This window comes from Oryx dammah, unplaced genomic scaffold (genome assembly GCF_014754425.2).
Source record: "Oryx dammah isolate SB20612 unplaced genomic scaffold, SCBI_Odam_1.1 HiC_scaffold_27, whole genome shotgun sequence".
NCBI lineage: Eukaryota > Metazoa > Chordata > Mammalia > Artiodactyla > Bovidae > Oryx > Oryx dammah.
The window spans coordinates 49,818,787-49,836,582 of NW_024070211.1; the positions used below are offsets into that span (position 1 = coordinate 49,818,787).

Consider the following 17,796-nt stretch of genomic DNA (forward strand, 5'->3'; position numbering starts at 1 on the left):
ATCTCAACAGAAAAACCTTAATGTTTTCTCAAAGTTACAGAACCATTAGTGGCATAACAAGATTATTACCCAAAATATGTTGTTTTTTTAAGCTAGGACTTTTTTCAGTGCTTTAAATTAAATCTTTAAATTGTTTTTAGTCATAAACATGTTTGCTTAGAAAGTAGGTATCTTTTCAGCAGAAGGATAATCTACTCTCTTAATCATGAACTAAAACATTTAAATTTTTTTTTAAGTGTTCTAGTTACTTTCATGTGGATGTCTGAAATAAAAATGTTTTACTCTGTTAAGACCCCTGGACATACCCCTTCCTTAAGATGGGATGAAACACCAGGTCGTGCAAAGGGAAGTGAAACTCCTGGAGCAACCCCAGGCTCAAAAATATGGGATCCTACCCCTAGTCACACACCTGCGGGAGCTGCTACTCCTGGACGAGGCGATACACCAGGCCACGCAACACCAGGCCATGGAGGCGCAACTTCCAGTGCTCGTAAAAACAGATGGGATGAGACCCCCAAAACAGAAAGAGGTACTTCTAGTGGAATCTGGGCGTGTGTTTGAGTAACATGTTGATTTGATGAGGTAGGTCTATGGGTGAAATTCTTCTGGTCCTGGATAGACAGATAAATAACCAGATGTTTTCGGGACAGGTTAAGAACTGAGCGGATTATATGTGTAAATCTTTTCCCTTCTTAAAGAGGTTTAAGGATTATTTTAGGAGAAATATTTGTTGTTGCTTAGTCGTTAAGTTGTGTCCCACTCTTTTGTGACTCCATGGACTGTAGCCCTGCCAGGCTCCTCTGTCCATGGGATTTCCCAGGCAAGAATATTGGAGTGGATTGTGATCTGCAGGGGATCTTCCTGAACCAGGGATGGAACCTGCATCTCCTGAATTGCAGGTGGATTCTTTACTGCTGAGCCATCAGGGCTTCCCAGGAAGAAAGGAGAAAGTTTATAGGCCATAACTTAATACTATATTATTGTATAATAACATCAGTTACTGTCATGTAATATCATCATTATTGTACAAAACATCAAGTTTGCTATTTTTTTAATATTAAGGGTACAATTTAGTAGCATTAAGTACATTCACATGTTGTGCAGCCATTATCACTATCATTTCTAGAACTTTTGCATTGCAAATAAAAGCTGAACCCATTAATAAATTCACCATTCTTCCTCATCCCAGCGTCTGGTAACGTCTCATCTACTTTTTGTCTGTGTAAATTTGCCTAAATCTCATTGTTTGTGTGACTTCTCTAAAGCTGTGAGAATAGTTTTTGAAAGTTAAGATTTAATAGTACATCTGCTATATTAAGAATTTATAAAGAATGTTTAATGATAGGGCAGAGTGCTTTAACACGTAATCTAGGGAATTCTTTGTAGTCCAGTGATTAGGATTCAGTGCTTTCACTGCAGGGGCCTGGGTTCAATCCCTAGTCAGGGACCTGAGATTCCACAAACCACACACCCCCATCTCCTCCTCCCTCAAAAACAGTAATGTAATGGATAAGAGAAGCAGTATAAAATTGCACGTGCAGAGTAATCTCACTCTGGAAAATTGAAAAATGCCTCAAGATACACAAAGTGGCTATTTCTGGGTTGTGGTATTGTGAGTGATTAAAAAAATTCTTTGCTCCTGTTTCCTTTTCTTGTTTCTGAACTTCATCAGTTTGAGTTAACTGTTTGAGAATACTGAACTTCATCAGTTTGAGTTAACTGTTTGAGAATAAACAGTCATTTTTTTGACAGTGGTTAAAATTTTAGGCTTATTCACTTTTTCTTTAAAGATACTCCTGGGCATGGAAGTGGATGGGCTGAGACTCCTCGAACAGATCGAGGTGGAGATTCCATTGGTGAAACGCCAACTCCCGGAGCCAGTAAAAGAAAGTCACGTTGGGATGAAACACCAGCTAGTCAGATGGGTGGAAGCACTCCTGTTCTGACCCCTGGAAAAACACCAATTGGCACACCAGCCATGAACATGGCCACCCCTACTCCAGGTAGAAACTTTATCATTGGAAATAATTTTTTTCCCCTGTTAGTATTTTGAACTTTGTTTGTGGTTTTCTGTGTGTTATTAATGCCTATTTTTAGCAAGAATAACAGGACATAAAAGGAAGCCTGAGTTTATAATATAAAAATGAATGTTAGAATTGATCTTAACTGTCTTATATCCAATCCCAAGGACCTATGTGATGATAAAATCTTGCACTGTGTAGATTATTATAGAAATGTACTTTTTTGGTAGGTCACATAATGAGTATGACTCCTGAGCAGCTTCAGGCTTGGCGGTGGGAGCGAGAAATTGATGAGAGAAATCGCCCATTGTCTGATGAAGAATTAGATGCTATGTTCCCAGAAGGATATAAGGTAATAACAACATGAACCTGGTGTTTAGAATGTAGATTTGGTGGGGAGGGGTGTGCCATGAAGCTTGGAGGATATCAGTTCCCAATCAATCTGGGGCAGAGGATTGATCCTTGGCCCCAGCAATGAAAGCAACGAGTCCTAACCATTGGACCACCAGGAAATTGCCTGGTTTTTGTTTTAAATATTCTTTGAAAATACTAACTGGTAAAGTTTGCATTGGTCTTGCCTAAATTTACTACTCTGTTTCATTCTTTAGATATTTCCAAGTGTGTTTCATTTCCACATTAGATCATGGTTATTTTACTTGATGTCTCACAAGATCATGTGTATTTAGTGCATGGATTGCCAGTGAACACAAAGAATGTTCTTGCTTTACCATAGCAACTTGAAGTTTACTTTGAAGTATAAAATTTTGTAGGTACCTCTGACTCAAGGACCTTTTGATGGTCTAAACGTGGTCATATAGCTGATGTTATAATCAGAGCTGGAACCTAAGTAATTTGATGGCCTTTACTGGGCCTTTTCTGCCAATGTCTTGCTTCTTAACAGTTTCATGTATTTTCCTCTCTCCCCTCATTAGGTTTGTACTAGAGTATTTGTTTTTAAGTATGCATGAATTAACTACTTCATAACTTTTTATAATCTTGGGTGGGGAAGGTCCCCTGGAGAAGGAAATGGCAACCCACTCCAGTATTCTTGCCTGGAAAATCTCATGGACAGAGGAAGCCTGGTGCAGTACAGTGCATGGGGTCACAGAGTCGGACACGACTTAGCGACTAAATCACCACAAATCTCCATGTAATACTGTGGGTATAGTCACTCTCCAGCCTACTGTTGACTACCCGAGTATCTGTCTCAATTACATTCATTGATTTCTTTATAAGTAGAGGGGAAAATCCTCCTTTGTGAATATTGAGTGAATTTTTGTTTTTAGTCAAATGGTGTGTATTTATAGGGCTTTGCTCAACATTTTTGGTTTTTATGCAGTTACTCATTTTTGTACAGTCTTAAAAGAGATTTGCTTTTGTAGCACAGAGATTTACATGAATTAATTTTAAAATTTTCATTATTTTAATATAATCTTTTTGTGCACTTTGTGAGCTTATTTGCATTTATATGATGCTGGTTCACCAATATGTTTATATAGTCTAATGTTTAAAAGTGATCAGAATTTTGTAAGCCTTCTTCATGTATCTTCTGATTTCCCCACACTAAGACACTTAATCTAAATTTAAATTTGATGAGAAAGAGTAATACTTGTCATATATTTTAAACATACAATTAAAATAGAAAAATGAGATTGATGTTAATTGATGTTAATTCTTGCCTCTAAGCAAAAAGCTGCTTAGGTGCACATATTATTCATTTTTGTTATCATTTATTATATAAAGCTAAGAAAGTCCTAAACTATCTTTTAACTGTAATAGGTACTTCCTCCTCCAGCTGGATATGTTCCTATTCGAACTCCAGCTCGAAAGCTGACAGCAACTCCAACACCTTTGGGTGGTATGACAGGTTTCCACATGCAAACGGAAGATAGAACTATGAAAAACGTTAATGACCAACCATCTGGAAATCTTCCATTTTTAAAACCTGATGATATTCAGTACTTTGATAAACTGTTGGTAAGTGATAATAACATAAAATACTAACTTTTTATTTAGCAGTTACAAGTCATTACATCTCCACTAACCTTTAAATTTTTTACTTTTTACTGTTAGGTTGATGTCGATGAATCAACTCTTAGTCCAGAAGAGCAAAAAGAGAGAAAAATAATGAAGTTGCTTTTAAAAATTAAGAATGGAACACCTCCTATGAGAAAGGTAAGTACCAGTTTGTTAAATCATCATGTTCATTATAATCTTAGAAATTCTCCATTTTATCCTCAAGGCCTTTAAAACATGCTGAAGAAGGGAATTAGTAGAATTATGAGGGAAATTAGTATCATATGTGGTTTGAAAATGGTTGGTTCTCTAGGAGAAGTTTAGGAGTTTTACTTTATACTCTCGTGACTCTTTCTATTAAATTACCCTTTTTTTTCTTATATTTTTTTCAATTTTTTTTTAGTGAAGGTGTAGTTGATTTACAGTGTTGTGCTAATCTCTGCTGTACAGCAAAGTGACTCAGTTATATTCGTGTATATATTTTTTTTTAATGTTCTTTTACATTATGGTTTATCACAGGATATTGAGTATAGTTTCCTGTGCTATACACTAGGACCTTGTTTTCTATCCATTCTACATGTAATGGTTTGCATTCTACCAACCCCAAACTCTCGGTCCATCCTGCCCGCCCCCAAACTACAAGTCTGTTTTTTGTGTCTGTTTTGTTGATAGGTTCATTTGTGTTGTATTTTAGATTCCGCCTTTAAGTGATAGTACATGGTATTTGTCTTTCTCTTTCTGACTTACCTCAATAATAATCTTTAGTTGCATCCATGTTGTTGCAAATGACATTATTTTGTTCTTTTTTATGGATAAGTAGTATTCTATGGTATACATGTGCCATATCTATCCATTTATCTGTCAGTGAATATTTAGGTGGTTTCTACAGCTTGGCTAATGTGAATAGAGCTGCTGTGCACATAGGTGGTATATGTATCTTTTTGAGTTAGAGTTTTGTCTGGATATATGCCCAGGAGTGGGATGCTGGATCATATGATAATTCTATTTTTTAGTTTTCTGAGAAACCTCCATACTGTTTTCACAATGGTTTCACCAGCTTAAATTCCCACCAACAGTGTAGGAAGGTTCCCTTCTCTCCACACCTTCTCTAGCATTGTTACCCTGTTTGAATTATCTGAAAACATTGATTAAGCCTCTAACACAGGAGTTCAAACTTCAGAGTAATTTTGATGGGAATGAACACTTCCTTCTGTATGTAAAATATCCGTGTGAAGTTTACACTAAAATATTCAGTTACAGAAAACCATGGAGTAATTATTTTGCTCCCATTCAAAATGCTTATAATCAAGAAACCTACCTTTTACTCTTTCTTCCAGGCTGCATTGCGTCAGATTACTGATAAAGCTCGTGAATTTGGAGCTGGTCCTTTGTTTAATCAGATTCTTCCTCTGCTGATGTCACCTACACTTGAGGATCAAGAGCGTCATTTACTTGTGAAAGTTATTGATAGAATATTATACAAACTTGATGACTTAGTTCGACCATATGTACACAAGGTTTGTTCTCCAGTTGTGTTTCTAATGACTTGATATATTTTGATATAAAAATAATTCATAATTTTTTTTACCAACTTATCAATAGATGTATTTATGAAATGTAAAAATTCTTAAAAAGTAACAACTGATGCTATACATTTACAATAAAAAAGGGAAACTTCAGCTCCTTTTAAAGAATACTCAGCCATTGTTACATTTACATGCCCTTGGACCTTTTTCTTTGCACGTAGGTACATATACAAATACATGTATAAATAGATGTAACTTTTGGCCATCCTATATAGTGGATTCATAGTACTCATATTTTTAATTTGCTTTTATTGATATTAGAATGTGAAAATGTATGTTTCTGTATCATTAGCCATTTAGTACTAAGAACCATCTTTTTGCTGATGGTAATTATGACTTAGAATTGTAAAATGCAGATAGGGGTGTGTGTGTATATTGTATTTAATAATTTTTGTATTACCATTTCTCCCAAATACTGATGTTTATGTTGGGTTTAAAGTTGTGTGATTAAAATTCTTAATCTGTCCCTTAATTAACACAGTCTTAGAAATTAAAAATTTCCTTATATGTACTCTGTTACATGAGCATTGCATCAGTAACTGATGTGAAAATATAGCTCCTTCTCTTTTTCAGATCCTAGTGGTCATTGAACCATTGTTGATTGATGAAGATTACTACGCTCGAGTGGAAGGCAGAGAGATTATTTCTAATTTGGCAAAGGTATTTATATTTCTGGAAAAGAAAGTTTTATATTTGTTGATAGGATTATTCAATTTTAGAACAAAATGATTGAAGGTTAATGTTATCAACTCATTACTATCATTTTTTTCTTGAACTTTCAGGCTGCTGGACTGGCTACTATGATCTCTACCATGAGACCTGATATAGATAACATGGATGAGTATGTCCGTAACACAACAGCTAGAGCTTTTGCTGTTGTAGCCTCTGCTCTGGGCATTCCTTCGTTATTGCCTTTCTTAAAAGCTGTGTGCAAAAGCAAGAAGTCCTGGCAAGCGAGACACACTGGTATAAAGATTGTACAGCAGATAGCTATTCTCATGGGCTGTGCCATCTTGCCACATCTCAGAAGTTTAGTTGAAATCATTGAACATGGTAAGTTGTAGGATAACTTTGTTTTCAGACAGGTTTCCTGAAATTTAGGCTACTGATTTTTGGAGAAGTGGAAGGTGACCTACATAAACACCATATAGTTTATGATTTGTAATATTAGCTGCTAATAGTCTATAGTTCATACTGACTTTTGCCTAACTTTGTCCATTGTGAACAGATTCTGCAGTTTGACTAAACGGTTAGATGTATTGCTGGGATCTCAGTAGTACTATCTGAGTTAAAACTAGGCAATGTTGCTTAGTTGAAACCTGCGTTTTGGCTTTCTATAGGTCTTGTGGATGAGCAGCAAAAAGTTCGGACCATTAGTGCTTTGGCCATTGCTGCCCTGGCTGAAGCAGCAACCCCTTATGGTATCGAATCTTTCGATTCTGTGTTAAAGCCTCTGTGGAAGGGTATCCGCCAACACAGAGGAAAGGTAAATTCATCAGTTTGGTTGTGTTTTTTATTTCTACTCATTGAAGTTCAAGTGACCTAAATCTAATTCACTAAATATATATATATATATATATATTTTTTTTTAATAGGGTCTTGCCGCTTTCTTAAAGGCTATTGGGTATCTTATTCCTCTCATGGATGCAGAATATGCCAACTACTATACTAGAGAAGTGATGTTAATTCTTATTCGAGAATTCCAGTCTCCTGATGAAGAAATGAAGAAAATTGTGCTAAAGGTACTTGTTCCAAATTGTTCTGTATTTATTAATCTAAATTGGATGTGTTTCATTGTTGAAAGAGAATTCTACATCATTAAAAAATACATTTTAGACGAGGACTGTGTTTGCTGCTATTATTATCTTTTTGAACATTTTAGGTGGTAAAGCAGTGTTGTGGAACAGATGGTGTAGAAGCAAACTACATTAAAACAGAGATCCTTCCTCCCTTTTTTAAACACTTTTGGCAACATAGAATGGCTTTGGATAGAAGAAATTACCGACAGGTAAGTGTTTATTGTTTAAAAAAAAAAATATTTTCAGAAATTCTTTCAGTTAATCCATTAGTTTGATCGCATATTACATAAGTCATTTTGCCTTGAGGATCTCATAGATTGTTTGCTTGATTGTGAAAGAGGATGGATTTTAGTCAGCAAGTCAATTTTCATTTTGAGTTTGCATTCTAGAATAAATAGCCAACTCTGAATTGACATTTTTATCTAGTAAATGAACTACTTAATCTGGCTTAAATGAAGCGTGAATATAATCTTTAATCCCCTTGACATAGACTCACACTTAATTTTTTTGGCCATCTTTTTCTTAAGGTTTTATTATTTAAAAAAAAATTTTTTTTGGTTGTGCTAGATCTTTGTTTCTGCTCTTGGACTTTCTCTAGTTGTAGCAAGCGGGGGCTGCTTTTTGTTGCCGTGCATGGGTTTCTCATTGTGGTGGCTTCTCTTGTTGTGGAGCTCTGGCTCATGGGTTCTTGGGTTTCGGTAGTTGCAGCATATGGACTCTAAAGCGTGGGCTCAATAATTATGTGCACAGGCTTAGTTGGTCTGGGCATGTGGTATCTTCCCTGGCCAGGGATCAAAGACATGTCCTCTGCATTGGCAGGCAGATTCTTATCCACTGTCCCACCAGGGAAGTCCCATCTTAAAGTTTTAATAGTTGGAGCCAGCTGTTCTCAGCACACTGACTAGCTAAATAGTATCTTTAGAATATTCCATTTTCATAATTTCTCTGTATTTCCTTAGAAAAGCAGTAAATTGATTTTTCCCTCCTCTTTTTTAGTTAGTTGATACTACTGTGGAGTTGGCAAACAAAGTAGGTGCAGCAGAAATTATATCCAGGATTGTGGATGATCTAAAAGATGAAGCTGAACAGTACAGAAAAATGGTTATGGAGACAATTGAGAAAATCATGGGCAACTTGGGAGCAGCAGATATTGATCATAAACTTGAAGAACAACTGATTGATGGTATTCTTTATGCTTTCCAAGAACAGACTACAGAGGTAATGATACTAATTATTATGGCAAGTTGCCATTGGCTGTCATATTTGTAAAAAGTAGTTTCAAGGAAATATTATCACTAAAGAGTAATTAAAAAATTTAAATGCCCATATTTATTCAGTTAACTACAAAGAAATGTTCTTTTACATCACATTTTTAGAATAAATTTTTGGAAGCTGAATATTAGTATATTTTAACTGTTTTGTCACAAACTGAATTCTTGTTCACATTGAATATAGTTTTTATATTTAACTTGGCCTTTTTTTTTTTTTTTAAATAAGGACTCAGTAATGTTGAACGGCTTTGGTACAGTGGTCAATGCTCTTGGCAAACGAGTCAAACCTTACTTGCCTCAGATCTGTGGTACAGTTTTGTGGCGTTTAAATAACAAATCAGCAAAAGTTAGGCAGCAGGCAGCTGACTTGATCTCTCGAACAGCTGTTGTCATGAAGACTTGTCAAGAGGTAAACTTCTATATCAGATTCTTATTTATTCACCGAAAGAAATAGGATAAACAGTAACATTTCATCTTTTTTTTTAAACAGGAAAAATTGATGGGGCATTTGGGTGTTGTTTTGTATGAGTATTTGGGTGAAGAGTACCCTGAAGTTTTGGGCAGCATTCTTGGAGCACTGAAGGCCATTGTAAATGTAATAGGTATGGAATTTGTTGGTTATGGAAGAATTTTTTGTTTTTTGCTTTTTAAAACTTCTTTGGATTTTTTGAAAGTAAAATATAGAATCCTATTTAGGAGTTGAGTGATGATATCTGATACAATTTTTTAACTACTAAAAAATATAGTTAAGTTTGGAAGTCACAAGAATCTTACCTCCCAAAACCTATTTATATTTTACTTTAAAAGAGAAAAGAGGGCAAGTTTTAGGACTTGCAAGAGAGGAGTGAATAGTCACAACTCAAAAACTTTGAAGTCATGGGATAACAGGGCCCTAAAAATACAGTGTTTCACCTGGAATATACAGGAGGGCAATGGTGGGTGGAGAGAACTCTGAAATTTTAAGACTAAATATGATATATTTACTCAACTTGAGTAAAATGGTTATGGCAGGTTTTCCTACTTGCCATTAAGTTCAAGGAGTGATAACCAGGGAGAAAAGTGAATCGATCAAATAATCTCATTATTTAAATCCAATACTTTTAAACTACCCTTTCAGCTTTTTACCCAAAATTAAAACAAGTATATTTCAAATTCTTTTGGGTGTGGAGAATAAAGCTTTTATTCTTTAAAGGCCTTATGATGGAGCAATAAATATGGTCTTGTGTTTTATTCTTCATTGTAATTGAATAGAACTATTGCAGACTTCTGCAGAGTTTGGAGGGGCAGAAATAACCTATCAGGAGATTGAAATAAGCCACTGTTTTTCTTGTTTTAGTAAGGGGTTTTTATGCAATACAGGATGTCTTTGAACCATTGCATTTACATACAAATCACAGTTCAGCCCTGTCCTCTATATTTGGAGCTAAAAATCAGTTACTTGGCCACTTGAGGGGCTCTGGTTTGCAAGGAATTATAAACCATATTGTTGGTCAGAGAAACATGGGAAAAGCAATGGAGAGAGAATCAGAGCAAGCAATTCTAGTTAGAACAAGAGCCCCTGCCAGCTGCCTCCTTTTTTCTCTCTTCGTAGGTGTAAATACCATCCAAGTATGCCCTGCATTGCAGGGAGACTGGAGATCTGTTTGTTTTGCAGTTAAAGGGTAAGGGGGCCCTTTCTGGAAAATTTTGCTTTAATTTACATGTCTCCCTCTGGCTTATATTGTTGTGTATGGCCGGAACATAAGCTGTCCCCATATTTAAATGTCAGTGTACAAATACATTTCAGAACTAAATGGAATTTTTTTGTTGTTGAGTATCCATCATTCTTTAAATCACTTCACTAATTTCTTTCATTTTTATACATACATAATGAGAAGTTGTTAATGAAAAGTTAAAAATTCTGCGTTTGGTCAGAATCTGGGGCTTTTTCTTTCTATAGGCAGCTGTAAGTTTGTATTTATGCCTAGTCACATATATTACATTGTTAAGTGAAAGATAAAATGAGCAAAGCTTGCAGTTTACATGTTAATTGATAGTGTGTTGACTTTTGTTAAATAGGTATGCATAAGATGACCCCACCAATTAAAGATCTGCTGCCTAGACTCACCCCCATCTTAAAGAATAGGCATGAAAAAGTACAGGAGAATTGTATTGATCTTGTTGGGCGTATTGCTGATAGGTAAGCAGATTACCTAAATATTTTTAAAGTAATATTGATTTTTACATTTTTATTCACTTGGCAAATTTGCAATGTAAGTATATATGGTCAGGCTAATATTTTCAGTGAAATTTCAGTTTGAATGGTAATGAAGGAGTAGCAGTATATTTTTAAATTTTGCTTTTATTTAAAAATAATCCATCTCTTCTGAACAGTAACAATTTATAAGTAGTATGCTTAAAATGAGTTGCTAATCATGTTTTGAGAACTGAATTTTTAAATTTACCTTTTAAAATTTATTGTCATGAACAAATTAAACTTTTATTTTTAAACCAGGGGAGCTGAATATGTATCTGCAAGAGAATGGATGAGGATTTGCTTTGAGCTTTTAGAGCTCTTAAAAGCACACAAAAAAGCTATTCGTAGAGCCACAGTCAACACATTTGGTTATATTGCAAAGGCCATTGGGTGAGTATTATTTATGTCTTTTTTTTTTTTACTTTGTAATAGACTGATGTAACGTTAAAAGATGCTTCTGTTTCTGTAAGCTCTTTTAAGGTAAGGTATGAGTAATGCAGTTAAAATAGACTTTAACCAATGACCTTCAATTTTTGAAATGTTTTTTTTTCATCTTAAATTGAATTAAAATAGAAGGATATAAAATTTCATTTAATAACATTTCAGTGTTTGCAGAGAGGGAAACATTTCAGAAGGAGTTCAGATTTTGTTGATTCTTTTTGGTTATTTAAAATATTAAGGCCAGTTCTTTTTGGATATCGCTAAAATAGTTAACATAGTTCAATTCTCAACTTAATACTTCATGTGTTTTGAAAATATTTTTCTAAAATTAATCCACTGACAACTAAAAATTATAACTATTTTGTTAGATAATCTGTGGTTATTTGCTTTCACTCCAGCAGAACCAAACTAGAATAGTCATTGTAGAAAATGAGATATTTCATGTACATGTGGCATAATAACAAGATATTCTCAAACATAACAAAAGTTGATTATATATAATTAGAGTCTCCTCCACCCCTTTTTTGGTAGCTGTAGTATGTTTTCACTTGTGATGAAATATTTGTGATGAAAGTCAAGCAATTTGCAATGAATAGCTGTGCTAATACAATCTTTTAGTTCCTATATCCCTTTAAATTTGTGGTAAAATAAATCCTTAAAGAAGGAGAATAAATGTGGTAAAGGTGTGTGGGCAGGAAGATAAAAGGGAAACAGATTTTGTATGTTATGGCATGGGAGACCATGTTCTGACCACTCAAAGAATTCTCAGACTAAACATGTAATGAAATGATATTTCATTCAATGAAATTTATTAAAAACTGAATTATATTTGAAAATGAATCCATTTGAATATTTTCATTAAAGTGAACATTTTAATTAAAATGAATTTGTTAAGTAGAAACAATGCCATAGCATAAAATGACTGAGTTCCATCCTTTGATCATTTTTCTTCCCTCTGAAAAAAATTTTGACTTGTATACTAACAGTTTGCTGACACATTTATTTTTTTCCAGCCCTCATGATGTATTGGCTACACTTCTCAACAACCTAAAAGTTCAGGAAAGGCAGAACAGAGTTTGTACAACTGTGGCCATAGCTATTGTCGCTGAAACATGTTCACCCTTCACAGTACTACCTGCCTTAATGAATGAATACAGAGTTCCTGAACTGAATGTTCAAAATGGAGTGTTAAAGTCACTTTCCTTCTTGTTTGAATATATTGGTGAAATGGGAAAGGACTACATTTATGCTGTAACACCACTACTTGAGGATGCTTTAATGGATAGGTAAGTGACTTGAACTAAGCACAAAAAAATCTTTTATTTTAGAGAACTTATTGAAGTAATCATTAGATAACCTGCTTGTTGTGATGTAAAGAAAGGACTACTAGCCTGGATTTTTATGAAACTATTAATGTGACTATTATCTCCAAATAAGGTATATAATATAGTACTTTTCTTGGTGGTCCTCTGGTTAAGAATCCACCTGCCAAAACAGGGGAATCTTCCTGGTCTGGGAAGATTCCAGTGCCATGAGGCAACTAAGCCCATGCAGTGCAACTGCTGAGCCTGTGCCCTGCAACAAGAGAAGTCACCACAATTAAGAGAGTAGCCCCTGCTTTCTGCCGCTAGAGAAAGCCCTTGTGCAGCAGCGAAGATCCTGCATAGCCAAAGGGGAAAAAAAAGATATATGCTATAATGGTTCCCCCAATTTTTTCTCCCAAGTGTGCCCCCTCTTCATTTTAACTGCCCCCCCCCTTTTTTTTGGCCATGTTATGAGGCTTGTGAGAGCTTACTTAGCTGACCAGGGGATTGAACCCTGGCACCAATAGTGGAAGCGCTGAGTCCTAACAACTGGACCATCAGGAAATTTCCAATCAACTTTTGTTTTAAAAATTAAAAAGAAAATGATGAGCATGAGCTTATTGATATAACAAAGAGACCTGATCTTTTTAGCTTTTTGTTACGGCAGGTGAGGCAGAGACACTTTTAACTACTGAACATAGCCTGCCAGAGCCACACTATTGTCACTGCAGGCCCCCAGTTATTCAGATGGTGACCCCTGATAAAGTATTGCTGGAGGTGATTGAAACAGTCCTAATACCAAGAAACATTACTTTAGTTGGGAAATTTACCAAGGAGGAATACAGATTCATTATAATCTATGCCTAATAGATTATTATAATAAATAAGAGAAATAAAGATGCTAGTAACTAAGTCGGTTCAGGTGCTTTTTTTTTTTTCTTCTTAAGGTTTAAGAGAAAAGGGTATTCTTTTCTCTTAAATACCTTTTAAGGTTCTCTTCCTGCCTTTGAGGGTAAAACGTATGAAATTGTTTTTATACCTATCATAGACGTTTTATCTGATACTTGTACTCAGTTGACTAAATTGTGGAATAAATAAGTCAATGATTTGTCATAAAGTCAGTCAAAACATGGGAGGTGATAAAAGTTCTTTTTTCTAGGTTTGAAAAAATTAGTAGTCCTGCTCTTCCTTTCCCCAAATTGAACTCTTGAATGGATCTTTTTAAAAAACCACAAGGGAAGGGATTTAATCTCATTTTAATTATTTACTGTATACAGTATTGAATTACTTTCAAAGATTTTAAATTTACAGAGTTTAAAATGAGATATTACTGTTAATTGTTCGTATGTTAAGAGTCATGTATCCCCTCTTATTTTTAGTAGCTTGCAAAAATACACATTGTGCTGGGCCTTCTTGCTCCTATTACTCTGAAAGAAAAATATAGCTTATTTTTGAGCCATGTGAGCAGGTTTGAATCATCAAAGCAAAAGTTCTCAAGTAGAATCATCAGTCATTCTAAAGGTATCCTATGTCAGATACACGAGGTGTAAGGATGACTCTGCATCCATTCCAAGCACTGAATTTGTGATTTAGTTTCTAATGGGCACACAAGTATTTTCTGTGAATCTAAGACTGCATCTTAATAAAAAGCTTTTTTCCTCTCTCCATTACAGGGACCTTGTACACAGACAGACTGCTAGTGCAGTGGTGCAACACATGTCACTTGGGGTTTATGGATTTGGTTGTGAAGATTCGCTGAATCACTTGTTGAACTATGTATGGCCCAATGTGTTTGAGACATCTCCCCATGTAATTCAGGCAGTTATGGGGGCCCTGGAGGGTCTGAGAGTTGCTATTGGACCATGTAGAATGCTACAGTATTGTTTACAGGTAGGTTAAAGATTTTTTAAACAGTATTCATTGAAAAAGTAATTTAGTTGACTTAAGTCACTGTTCCTGATTATCATTAGGGAAGATATATTTGTGCCATATGGGAAAACAGTTATGAGGGGAGAGAAGATTAGATTTTGTCCTTGCCCACTTCAGTTTCATGAAATTGACATCTTTTTTTCCTCTCTCAAAGGGAGATGTTTAGAACCATATCTTTATGGTTTGTTTGTTAGTTATGTTAAGGTTATGTATTTCTTGAAATAATGTAACCTTTTAATTATTCTAGGGTTTGTTTCACCCAGCCCGGAAAGTCAGAGATGTGTATTGGAAAATTTACAACTCCATCTACATCGGTTCACAGGATGCTCTCATAGCACATTACCCAAGAATCTACAACGATGATAAGAACACCTATATTCGTTACGAACTTGACTATATCTTGTAACTTTATTGTTTATTTTGTGTTTAATGCACAGCTGTTTCACACCTTAAACTTGCTTTGATTTGGTGATGTAAACTTTTAAACATTGCAGATCAGCGTAGAACTGGTCTTAGAGAAAGAGCTAGAAATCCAGTAGCATGATTTTTAAATAACTTTTGTTTTTGATGTTAAGCAGTAAACGCCAGTAGTGACCAAGAACACAGTGATTACACACACTATACTGGAGGGCTTTCATTTTTAATTCATGTTTATGAAGATTTAGAATTCATTCCTTGTGTTTAAAGGGAATGTTTAATTGAGAAATAAACGTTTGTGTACAAAATGCTAACTCGTGTGTGTTTTTTGAACATGACTTGTAAAATGCGGAACTTTGATAAAGTACTGGTTTCTGTAGAATAAGTGGCTTAATATCGTTTTCTGTCACCTGGTTTATAGAGAGTAGTTAGTAGAATACAAGCTATATAAAGTTATGGTATCTTTGTCAAAATTCCATTGCTCTGTTGATAAAGACATTAGGAAGAGTAGCTTTGAGGGTGTTAACCTCAAACTAGCACAACCCTTCCATCACCTTAGAAAATATAGCACCTTTGCTGAACTGTCTTTAATATTATTTTGCACTTGCATAGCGCCTTTCATCTCTTGATTTCTCAAAATGCTTATGAATTTGCTTAAGGGAAGTAATTGAAGTCATATCCAACTCGTGACAATTCTGTTTAGAATGTGGGAAAAGTAGCTTAAACTTCTACCTGTAGGGAGTGAGGCTACCTCTGTCATGCTAGTTAGAATAAGACAATCTTTTGAGTTCTTTGCCCATGTGATGTCGTAAGCCACTACTCAATAGTATATACCTGTTAAGCACCTACTGTATGTCAGCCATTGTGGTTAGTTGTAGGGATGCAGAGGTACTTCTGACCTGCCTCTTGCCCTTAGGAAATACAGTATAATGGAAAAGGGGAAACATTTAGTTACAGATTACTTATGTAATAATACTACACAATGGCAGCAGCTGTAATGTCTAGGTTTGCTTAGTTTTGCTTAAGTATCAGGTAACATCAATCAGTTATCAGATAATGATCAGTAGGTGTTGAGCATAAGCTGAAATGCCATTCAAATTTAGAAGAACCAAGCATTAATACAGTACCTTTTTTTAATAATAAAGTATATCTTTGTTTTTCCCTGGTGGCCAAAACTTTTTTAGTTTTAGGTGTTAATCTTCCCATAGCTATTTTAGTTTATCTCCTTATGTTATAGTACTTAACATGAACTCTGATGAGAAATGAGCTGCTGCAGCAGCCTAAACATACGATGACTCTGCCACAGTAAGGAAAACCAGTATCCTGAAATTAGGTTAATTTATTGAACTGTTAATACTTAGGGCTCCCTGTTTTGGAGGCTTAAACTTGAGAAATAGCTTATAATTGGCTGACTTGTACAAAATTGATACTGAGCATTAGCTGATCAGTGACTAGTTTCTTATGTGACATAACTTCATGACAATGTGTCAGTGGTACAAAATTTCCAAAATCATCTATTTTTAGAAGTTACTGTAACGGTATCCCCCGTGCAACTTTAAATCCTGCTGTTCTCTCTCATGCTCGATGTCAGATGACCTTCAGTAATTACTAATTGTGAAAATTGAATACAACGAAATTTCAAAGCCAAGATTTGCTTTTAAACCAGTCTTTGGAAAATTTAGTAACATATTCAGGTTTTTGCATAAGTTCAATTTGCTTTGGCCCTTGATGCTTTGTAGTGGCAGTGTGGAGCAAAGATGATTGGAAGTAGTTTTTTACTGATTCAGAAACTTGAGGACAGAGGTGAGGCAAATACTGAGGCCTGTGATGGTAAAAGTTGGGACCAAATGAGGCTCACAAATGTTTGAATTATTTTATATGCTTCTGGAATAAGGAAAGCATTTTGTGAGATACTTATGTGAAAGACGCTATGTGATGTTTTAACAAAGACTTTCTTTCGCACTTTCCTTTGGTGTTTCTTAAAGCCAAACTTAAAAGGAAGAAATTAATGTTCTGAGGGGACAGTGGGTGGGTTTTTCTGTGGGCTTTTGTTGATTTTCCTGTGGGCCCTCTAATGGAATTGATCTCTCTGGCTGTTCAATTTTTTTCTTACTGTATTTTTAAAGATTGTTGTATGGTGCCCTGTGAGCATCAAGTACCACCAGATGAATAAAACTTATTATATCCAAAGTCTTAGACCAGTTTTTAATCTTAGTTGATTTTGTATTATTACTGCACTACACTGTTGTGGTTGTGCCATTTTAATGGTATTGAACTCTGGGTTTTTTCCCAGTTAAGGGAACTTAATGTTGAAAAACCAAAGAATACTGTTCTTAATAAAGAACTGAAAAAGACAGTTGGAGCCATATAGGTTCAATTGTTTGGTTATCTGGTGTTTAGTGCTTCCTAAATCTTGCAAGGTTAGATAAAGCAGAAATTACAGCTAGGTTTTCAACCTTGGCTTTATTGACATTTTGGGCCAGACACACCTGTTGTGTGGATCACTTTCCTGGCATTGTAGGATGTATACCATCTCTGACAGTCCAGTAGATGGCAGCATCTTTCAGCTAAATTCAGCAATTAAAATTGTCTTGCATTCACTTTGTTTTTAAATAATGTAATTTCATGAAACAATTTTTTTTTTACCAGTACTACTATAGAGAAAGTTTAGGACTAGATAAAGTAGAGCAGGCTGATTAGCAAAAGAAGTAACCAGTGTGTTTTCGATGAGTTGTAAGTCAGGGCATCTATGGAGGGGTTTTCTTGGATAGAAAGA

The 17,796-nt window shown here is 35.1% G+C and overlaps 1 protein-coding gene across 7 annotated transcripts in view; it reads left to right on the forward strand.

Moving 5' to 3' along the window:
- Window positions 1–17,210, forward strand: part of SF3B1 (splicing factor 3b subunit 1) — a 64,674-nt gene extending 47,464 nt beyond the window's left edge. For 2 of the 7 annotated variants that reach the window (XM_040228875.1, XM_040228874.1), the window contains 19 exons: window positions 292–529; window positions 1,791–2,003; window positions 2,252–2,373; window positions 3,801–3,998; window positions 4,095–4,196; window positions 5,375–5,554; window positions 6,197–6,283; window positions 6,406–6,676; window positions 6,964–7,109; window positions 7,219–7,365; window positions 7,506–7,631; window positions 8,419–8,640; window positions 8,920–9,102; window positions 9,184–9,295; window positions 10,752–10,872; window positions 11,188–11,319; window positions 12,384–12,656; window positions 14,348–14,564; window positions 14,851–15,334. In XM_040228875.1, the coding sequence (XP_040084809.1) occupies window positions 292–529; window positions 1,791–2,003; window positions 2,252–2,373; window positions 3,801–3,998; window positions 4,095–4,196; window positions 5,375–5,554; window positions 6,197–6,283; window positions 6,406–6,676; window positions 6,964–7,109; window positions 7,219–7,365; window positions 7,506–7,631; window positions 8,419–8,640; window positions 8,920–9,102; window positions 9,184–9,295; window positions 10,752–10,872; window positions 11,188–11,319; window positions 12,384–12,656; window positions 14,348–14,564; window positions 14,851–15,009 (3,249 nt within the window). In that variant the 3' untranslated portion in view covers window positions 15,010–15,334. Of the gene's footprint in view, window positions 1–291; window positions 530–1,790; window positions 2,004–2,251; window positions 2,374–3,800; window positions 3,999–4,094; window positions 4,197–5,374; window positions 5,555–6,196; window positions 6,284–6,405; window positions 6,677–6,963; window positions 7,110–7,218; window positions 7,366–7,505; window positions 7,632–8,418; window positions 8,641–8,919; window positions 9,103–9,183; window positions 9,296–10,284; window positions 10,355–10,751; window positions 10,873–11,187; window positions 11,320–12,383; window positions 12,657–14,347; window positions 14,565–14,850 lie in introns of those variants that run through there. The other 5 variants (XR_005719037.1, XR_005719038.1, XM_040228873.1 and 2 more) reach the window with 5 other exon arrangements.
- The last annotated feature ends 586 nt before the right edge of the window (window positions 17,211–17,796 follow it).